The 9,458-nt window shown below is 40.4% G+C and overlaps 1 protein-coding gene across 1 annotated transcript in view; it reads right to left on the bottom strand.

The window, feature by feature from the left end:
- The window catches only part of PXDN (peroxidasin homolog (Drosophila)), a 94,903-nt gene extending 86,139 nt beyond the window's left edge, over positions 1–8,764 (bottom strand). The window contains exons 1-2 of the mRNA XM_010566755.1: positions 8,712–8,764; positions 6,690–6,732 (exon numbers count right to left, since the gene is read on the bottom strand). Coding sequence (XP_010565057.1) covers positions 6,690–6,732; positions 8,712–8,764 — 96 coding nt within the window. The remainder of the gene's footprint in view (positions 1–6,689; positions 6,733–8,711) is intronic.
- Between the last annotated feature and the right edge of the window lie 694 nt (positions 8,765–9,458).

The following is a 9,458-nucleotide window of genomic DNA, read 5'->3' as shown; positions in this document are numbered from 1 at the left end:
CCCCCGCTGCTCCCCGGCCCCCGCTGCTCCCCGGCCCTCGCCTCCATCCCCGGGAAGGGAGGGGGCGAAGGTAGCCCCCCGAGGTGGGCGACGGCGTGCACCTCGGGAGAGGAGGGAAGGAAGGGGAAAGGAAAGGGAAGCCAGGAGAGGAGTGGGCAGAAGGGAAAGAAAAAGGAAGGGAAAGGAGAGCAGAAAGCAAAGAGAAGAGGCGAGGAAGAAAAAGAGTCGGGGAAAAGAAACCCTTGTGGGCAGAGGCAGGTTCAACCTTCAGTTTTTAAGTCCCGTTTCTGCCCTGCTCTGAAAGACTGGCGTGCACAGCCCTTGGACTACCCCCTCGTAGTGCTGCAGCTTTTACTGCTGGGCCAGGAAAATCTGTCTGATTTCGCCCTGAACTACGTTCAGCTGATGGTTTTGGGTAGGTGTGTACACTGGCAAGAAGCTGTAAGAGGACCGCCAGAATGTAACCATGCTTACAATAATGGTTGCAGCCTTAGCTCCCATGGTCTCAGCACTTTCTCCAAACAAGTCTTCTGTGAGAACACAAAACTGGATTACCTTTGAGATTTCTAACATTGCCCTAAATATGTTGTCATGTGATGTCAGGTCCAAAGTAGGTAGGTACCTTTTCTCCAGCTCTCTCCATGCTTTGACTATCCCAGGTGAAAACATCGGAATGTCATTTCTAGGATGACAATAACAGTGATCACAACTAACCTATTGAGTGTAACAACAACATATTCTCTCACAAATGATGGGTGTCAGCACCTCCAGTTCCACTCTAGAAATCAGCCCTGGCACTTCTGCAGGGTTGCCTGCGTGACTTTTTCTTCAAGGAACAATGTAGAGGCCATTCTTGCCTAAAACTTAACTATGGTCATGTTTACTCTGAATCTTACTAGCACATGAGTCAGGGAATTACTTCTTTTTTTTTTTTAACACGAAGTCAAACACCTCATGTAGGACATCGGAGCCTGGAAGTGTGCTACGACGAGTGCTGGATACCACTGATGGGCCCAGAATCAAAATATGCTGAGATGAGTCATTATCTGTAACTTACTTTCTGCAGAAGTACTCTTTGACTATGTTTTTCTTGAGTCACTATGTCTCTCCTCTCTAAAGCAAGACATGACTGCTTATATCTTAAAAAGGAGTTAGCTAATGGAAGCATAGAAGTGTTTTTCTTGTTCCAAGGAGTCCTGAATCCTTGAAAACACCCTTCAACCTCCCCGTGAGCTGGAGGCTGGCTAACTGGGAGCCTGTGGGCTCGATCTGTGTCTGGAGATAGGGGAGGCTTGCTGATGTGCCATCAGCAGTGTAATTACTGAGTTTCTAGGGTAGTCAGAGACGCCTGTAAGACTCTTTCTTACCATTTAGATACACTTCTAAATTGGGTACATTTCTAAATCCTGTTGCAGAGCTGGGCTTAGTCTGCTATTTCAACACACCAAGTGCTCAGAAACTCATATACATACATGTCAGCTGTTTCACAGTGGAGGATACCAGTCTGAAGTAGAAGAATGTTTACAGAAGAAGCAGGTTAAAATGTTCATCACCTCAATGTCAATTCAGCAAGCAGCTGCTATGTGTATCACCTCCTCCGCGTTTGCAATCAGTGTTGGGATATATGCATGCCTTAATCTGAAAATTAAATTTGTTTCCTGGTCCAGTAAAAGCTCAGGCACTTTTGACCTACAAAGTGCAAGTGTTGGCACAAGTAAGTTTTTGTCCCGGAAATGCCACTCACATTAGAGCATCGTGGCAGTTGTAAATCTGTCATCCCGCAGCGCCCATACTAAGAGCAGCAGAACTTCTGAGGCTAGATAATTAAACACAGTAATATAGAGATAACACTAAATTGGGATATTCATAGCATTTAGGAAAATATGATGACAGTTTACTTTTTGGCATTTTGGTGCTTTATGATGATTCTTTTAAAAAATAAAGCACATAGTCAAAATTGATTATGTTTTCTATAGGGAATTAAAATTGTTCTGAAAAGTTTTTAGCACTTGGGGACTTGCTAGACTATTGTACTATGCATTACAAGTAATTATGCTATACATATGTAATCCTGAGAGTGAGATTAAAATAGATATTTTCACTCTAATGAGGCAATTTAACCTTAACATGCTATATAGTTACATGTAACCTCCAGGCTCTTGGTTAATATATTATTAGTGCCTCATAAGTCATTTAAGTTAGACTTTTTTCATGCCCTGGGGAATCCGGTAGAGTATGAGGTGTTAGGTTTATGGTCGGACTTGATGATCTTAAAGGTCTTTTCCAACCTGAACAATTCTATGATTTTAATATTCATTGCATGCTATTCTAAATTGCTGGCAGGGAAGATTTCTGATAAATAAGACCTCCAAATGGTTTTGATATATCTTTCTGTTCTTAGCCAGTTTTCATAGAATGATTTTTAGAAAATGTGTAGGGTCATTTTTATTGACCCTGCCTATAAATATCCATGGGAAATTTGTCTTCTGTTTCCAATTTCTCTAGTTGAGGAATTGACCTAACAAAAAAATAAGATATTTATGCTGGAAAGGAGATACTTTTCTTTCTGAATGCTAGAAGTGCTTACCTTATATTTAGATATAACGTAAATCTCCATTTGCTTTTAAAAGTTTTCTACTTACCTCTCAGATTTTTGTCAAATACTGCCACTTGCTGGTTTTATTCCATACCAGTAATTTAATTTTATAGCTTTTGCTTTGCTGAAGTACTAAAAAAAAACTTTCTAAAAGATCAAATAGTTAATACTTTTATCTGTTGGTTTGCTAAAAATTCAGATATAAGAAATATAAGCTCAAATCCTCTTCAGTTTAGTTCATATCTCCGTGTTAGCATTCTACCTCTGGATATAAAATGAGGCATTCAAGACATTTCAATATGTCTTCAGATACCTGACAATGGAAATGCTTTGCATTGACTTTGGCAGACACAGAATCATGACCTAGTTTATTATTTAGGACCATTTTGGTCAACAATAACAGTAACAGTTAAGAGGAACAGATTGTCAAAATAACTGATGAAAAAGCACCATAGAAACTTATATTTAAAGTGGGTTTATTATAATATAATAGCACAGGACTCTTAAGCTTAAACACATCTGATCTTTAATATTTTGAAGGCAGAAGCAAAACTCAGACTCGTTTTGAAAGCATATAATCCTGCCTTTTATTTCTATTATACATGCAAAGTGAATGTCATGGGGTAGCTGGATGGCACATGAGCAAGTGTGCTAAACTCAAAGTACCAGCTAAACAAATTATTTAAACTCCTAAATGCTTGTTCATAAGCTTTTCTCAACTATGCAGGAAATCTTATGCTATACTCAGATACATACTTCTTGAAATACCTCATGCTTCTTCATAGGCAGAGCAGTCAGAGGCAATATAACTTTTCCTCTGACCATGGGCATTCAAGACTTTATGATTTCTGCTAGCCCAGCAAAGAAGATTGAGGATGTTGTCTCCACAGAAGCCAGACTCACATATCCTTCTTCCTCTCAGTTGGGAAAGTGATGTTGCTGATATCTTTAAAAGCTGCCATTCTCCTTTCCTGAATATAATATGAATTTCTGAGGAAAATTACTCCTTCACTGGTTACATTATGAAAAAGATTCCTTCCAAGTTCAAACAAGAGTGTGCCTAGCACTGGAATGTACTAGGGTATCTTTATTTGCCTCGTGTCTTGCAGATCACCTGAACATGCATTGTTAGCTTCTTTATAACAAGAAATTCCTGGGACAGGTTGTGTATAAACTGGCAAAAAAAGAAAAGGTTGTCTTCTAAAATATCTTTGAAACTTCACTTCAACCAGGCTACCTGGTGCTATTGTATGTGTCCAAGGAAAGATGCTTACCATATCTTAAATCAACCAGTATAACTTAGATTTGCCAGATATTTCACACAATGTGTTTTAATGTGTCCTCCCTTTCAAAGAGAGAGTTTGTTAGGTGTAGCTATAGGAAATGGACCTTGCTAACCCATTATCTGATATTTAGGAAAATGCCCAAAAGCTTTATTATTTTTACTAACTGTGCAGTATGGATCTCTTAGATCTAATTCCTTTTTTTTTTTTTTTGATCCCACGCAACTATCACAGGTAACACGGTGGAGGTAAAACACTTATCAGCCTGCACTGTCTAGTGAAGTCAGGGTTGAAAAGTAGATATAGCAATAGGATAACCTGCTTTTTATCCTTCTGGCTTTTTAAATGATATACTAAGAAAAAATATTAAATAAAAATGAAAGATAATATTAAGACCCGCTTTGACAAGCTGCTTAAAATGTAGGAAAACATAGGCCCTGACTCAATAGCCAGCTGATGTACCTAGTGGAAGAGTTGGCCTGTAATGATAAAGGAAAACAGTCTCTGAAGAGACTTTCCCAAAGGAAAATGTACTTGAACCAATGAGCTCCCGCTTTCCCACAGAGTAATTTTCCTTAATATCAGCATAACGGGAAATTGGGTGTTATTAGTTTAATCTCTTGCCTACACTGAGGAAATACCTCACCCAGAAGAGATTCCAGGCTATTATTTGTACTACAGCTGTGCCTGGAGGCCTCAGCCAGTATCAGAGCCGTGCAGCCACATGTTTTACAGACATAAATAAAAACCAGTGCCTTCTCTGAAGACGGACAAATGCAGTAGGACTGTGCCCATTTCCCAGACGGGTACTGACGGGATCCTGGGTACCTTGAGCCCTGGGGCCTGGCCGCTGGGGTGCAGGGCCAGCCTGGGAAGAGCAGAGCTGGTCCCTGAGGAGAAGGAGCTGCTGTGGGGAAAGCTAGCCCCCCGCCGCGAGGGCAAGCAGCCCTACTTTTAGGCTAACTGCCATGCCCAGCCTGGCCTCAGCTCAGGCCCATCCCCATGGCCCTGCCCAGCCATCCCACGGCTGCGTCTGACCCCTGTTCCCCCAGTGGGCCTGATCCCAACCCCAACCCACGGCTCAAAATCCTGGCCCAGCCTTGGCTCATCCCAGTCTAACGCCCGGGGCTGGGGCAGCCCCGGTGCCCCCCGGCTGTCCTGCTCCTGGCTGGGGGGTGGGACAGGCCCTGGTGCCCTGGGGAGCCCCTGCCGCTCCTGGCCATGGGGATATCAAACCCTGGGAAGGGTCCTAGAGGCAGTGTTGAACAAACCCTGTTGAACTCTCCAGAGCAGTGTAAATGCTTTCTGTTCTTAATTTTAAAAGAACGAGCATCATCGGGAGAAACATAGTCAGCGGATCAAAGGAAGCTGCTTCCCTCCTCAGCTGGTGCATGTGAGGTCCTGCCTGGAAGGACACATCCCGCTCTGGGCTCTCCAGGTCAAAGAGGACGATGAGAAACTGGAAGGAGGATGACCAAGATGCCCAAGTGCCTTAAGTACATGAGCTATGAGCGTAGGCTGAGGGATCTGGGCTTGTTTCATCTGGTGAAGTGGGAGCAAGCTTGTGATCCAACAGCAACCTACAACACCTGGAAGAGAAACTGCAAAAACTGATAAAGTGAAACAATTCTTTGCAGTGGCAGAGGATATATATAACAAGGTGCAATGGTTGTAAATTGTGACTTGAAAAGTTTAGGTTGGATATCGCGTAAAAATATTTTGTACCGGGATGGTAGTGTGGCACTAGCACGGGTTACACAGAAATGCTGGAAATCCTCTTTCCAAGAGGTTCTCAAAATTCGATAAGACAAAGCCTTGGCTGATACGGGATAGTGCTGGCAATAGTCCTTGTCTGAGCAAGAGGCTGGCCAAGAAGCCTTCAGACGTCCCCTCCAGCGAACACCTCTGTGGCTTTGTTATCAGCTGACTTGCCCTTTGGAAATGCCTATCTCGCTGTTAACAGCAGTGTGAGCCTAGGTGACCAGTTTGAGCAAGATGCCCCACAAGCCTAAAAGGTGAGTCATTAGCAACTTTACCAGTATGACACAATCTGGGAGTCATCATGGCCTTAGCCTCCAGTGAAATGCAACAGTTCTTCTGGAGCAAAATCAACTTACCGTAGTTTGATTAGCGTAATAGTTAAACAAAGGTCTTTGAAAAACCAGAAGTAATGTGATGCTTTAACAGGACATTCGAAGAAAAATTATTTTTTTCTCCACATAGATTTTCCTTTTTTAAAAATAATGAACCAGAAAGATACAGTTCCTCAAACTTTCAGGTCAAATACCAAAGTACACTGAGAGGCAGGAGGGTGTGCTCAGCAAGGTTGTCTGGGATTTGGGCTATCAACAGACTTCCCTCAACTCATCCATGTTTTCCTGGCTGATCAAAGTCAATAGGACTGTTCAACTAGGGTGGGCTAGCTCAGTCCTGTTCTCTCCCTCAGGGTAGTTTTGATGTCCTCTAATTGCTCCCTGGATTGCCTAATTCCTGTTTGATCTTCCTTATTTAGTCACCTTTGATGTTCTGTTGTTGTTTGCTACAGGATCTCTGGTTAGGATTAAGTCATTTTAGACAGTAAGACATTCCTGTGAAGGGGAACACAGACAAGTAAGTACTAAAAAGAGAACAAACCAAAAATGTGTTCTTTGCTCCAGGTGGCCAACCCCGAGTTACAGTAGCAGTGAAATCAGGGGTCTTGATTTGTAACTCAGGTTATTGTATCATGACCAAAATTTCATGTCTGCCATCTATGCTCTCTTCCTATTGGCCCTTGAATTTTAGAATGACCTGTCAGAGAGCAAAACAGCCTTTCCAGATGCAAGGCTTAGATAAGAGTAAGCAAAACAGAGCCTGCTTAAGAAACAAATGGATTAAAAAAACCCACTACTAAAACCTGTAGCAATTACCGGTACCTTTTGCATGCAAATCAATGTAATGTACAATTCTCTTCAGTTGCACAGACAGTAGTTATATTCTCAACAATCCTTGCTGTACATCCTCCACTAATCATTCTGTCCTACATTCATCCACAAAATGGACATTTGGCTGGGTTGGTCTTCTTTGTTTCTTTTTGCATAACCTGTGGAAAGCAAAATGATTCCCATCCAGTTCTGACTATCTTTAAAATATGGCTGGGTTACATGAGTTAAGGTTCTATTATTTATCCTTATCATATAATTTGAAACTTTAGTTAGTTGGAAGAATTTTGGCAAATTAGCAAATTTTAGATTTTTTCTGTTGATTTTTCTGGCTTGCTTTGTTTTTCTTCCATTGTCAGGTCTCATTCTATTCTCCTTACTGTCTCTTTTTTCTAGCAGAACAACAGCAGCTAAGAAAAGCTGTCAGGAAGTAATGAGGGTGAGGGAGGAAGGTCTTTTTTTTAAACTTACTTTTTTGTTTTATCAAAAAAGCAAATATTTTAAAAAATCCAGTGCAATTAAAATGTTCCATTCGAAATGTTTTGTAGTAAAGATATATCATATTTCAATCTGAAACTTTAACTCATGTCTTCTCTCCCCACTGAAAAAACCTGAAGTATTTTTATTGTAAATATGCACCAAATGTCTGTTACCTGACAAATATATATTGAAACAGTAGCAAAATGGCATATTATGATTTGCACAGTATTTTTTCAATTATGTTGAAATATAATTGCATTGAAATTCAATTAGCTAAAGTCTAATCCAGAATTTTGTGGAGAAACAGACAAGAAAAGACCTTGACCTCTTTAACAGGAATCTGTTAGCAAACCGACAGTTGAGTGGCATTTTAGTACAAAATACAGGCCCTTAAAATTAAACAAATAAGTCTCAGTATCATTTGTAAGATCATCATGAACAACATACTTTTAGTATTTTAGTTTGTAACTTTTGCAGAGGCACCAGAATTAAAAGGACACAGTCATTAATTCTTCATTTCAGACTTTCTTTTTCATCCTTCTTCTTAATGTTTTCCTTGCCCTTTCTCTCAAAGGCACAAAGTTTTTTGGTCTTAGATTTAAAACCCAGAACATTAGAAGGTGCTTGAGTGATTCCTAATTCCATTTTCTGTTTTTGAGTCACGGTGTTCATTTTATTTGATTGTTATAAATTTGTGCTATTAAAAAAATACTGAGGAAGGTGAAACCCAGTGGCAGAGAAGCAGAAGGGTTGCTCCTTCATGTGAACACTGGGGCCTGGAGCAGTTAGTGGTTAAGAGAGTCGCAGCAGAGAACTGGGAGTCACATCTCCGAGAGGGTTCAACGAGCCTCCTGGGATCAAGGGGCTGAGTCAGTGATGCAGAAAGTCATTGCTTAGTTTGGAAGTAAGGACATGCTTGCAAGGAGCACATGGGCACATCTGTACAATCTGTTTTATTTCTCTTCTAGCTGCTCTGAGCCTTCCCTGTTTAAAAAAGAAAACTGCTACTTTTGTTCAAAACTTGTCTTTTTGTGGGTTTAAAATCTTTTTGGTCTTATTTGGGGAGCTTACTGTGAGGAGAACGCCTGGGTAGATCCTCTTCAAAGCCAGCTCTGGACCTTGTCACAGTCACATTTTTTTAAGTCCTGCTCATTAAAGTCATAGTGTCTCTTGACTTCAGTGAGATTTTGAGGGAGTGCACTTGGAACATTTAAAACAGATCATTTAATAGATGAGTATTAATAATAACAGGTAGCATATATATTTTATCTTTTATCTATGGGTATGTTTGTAATCAGCATTTAAGTATGCGTATCAGATTCCTTAGGAAATAGTGGGTGAATTCAAACTGCCGTTTAAAAAATCAAAGTTTCACCAGGATTTTTCAAACTGAAGCATGTAAGAACAATAATTTTCCAGGGTGCTGAGCACCTCTGTTCAGACAGCTTCTGATCATGTGTAGACAAAGATGCACCATGATGCATGATCCATATCTATAGATAAGATCACATCACATGCAAAGCTAGCAGCCTCACCTGAATTAGCATGTCCGATTAGAGGTGCAACCTTTGCCATGAATATTTCTATCACTTCTTGCTTATTTACCTACCTACCCTGAAAAAGATTCTCTTTTTATCCACAGTCAGTTCAATATGGCTTATAATCATACACAGTCATATAAGTTACGACTACAAAAACTTAGCAGTTTAGCTGATCCTGCAATATCTGTTTTTAGACATACCACAGTTTTTCTCTTGATTTTAAATATTTTGCATCAGCTGTCCTACAGTAAATGCAATTGCTTAAAAAGATCACTCCTTTCTTTCTCCTGGAATGAATTATTTTTCCAGACAGTGTATTCCAGACCTGCCTCCTGGGATGGAAATTCAGCTTAAGTTATTTTCAGAAATTGTCCTTACGTATTCTGATAACCATAGATGGTGCAAAAGAGAAAGAGTGGAATAACTGGAAGCAACCTTCAAAAAATTAAAAACGACTTCTTTTTTTTTTTGGTAAGAAAGTAGCATATAACTAAAGAGGTGAGAATAAAAATTGATACCCGACAGAAATAAGTTTTCCTGAACAGGCTTTCAGTTAGTTAAATTTGCTGCTATTACTGTTGACATGCTAGTTTCTTGGGTGGAGAAGCAAAACTAGATTTTACTGTGAACTTTTCTT

Source organism: Haliaeetus leucocephalus, unplaced genomic scaffold, assembly GCF_000737465.1.
Source record: "Haliaeetus leucocephalus isolate CR32 unplaced genomic scaffold, Haliaeetus_leucocephalus-4.0 Scaffold217, whole genome shotgun sequence".
NCBI classification, from domain to species: Eukaryota; Metazoa; Chordata; class Aves; order Accipitriformes; family Accipitridae; genus Haliaeetus; species Haliaeetus leucocephalus.
This window is presented reverse-complemented; position numbering and strand designations above follow the sequence as displayed.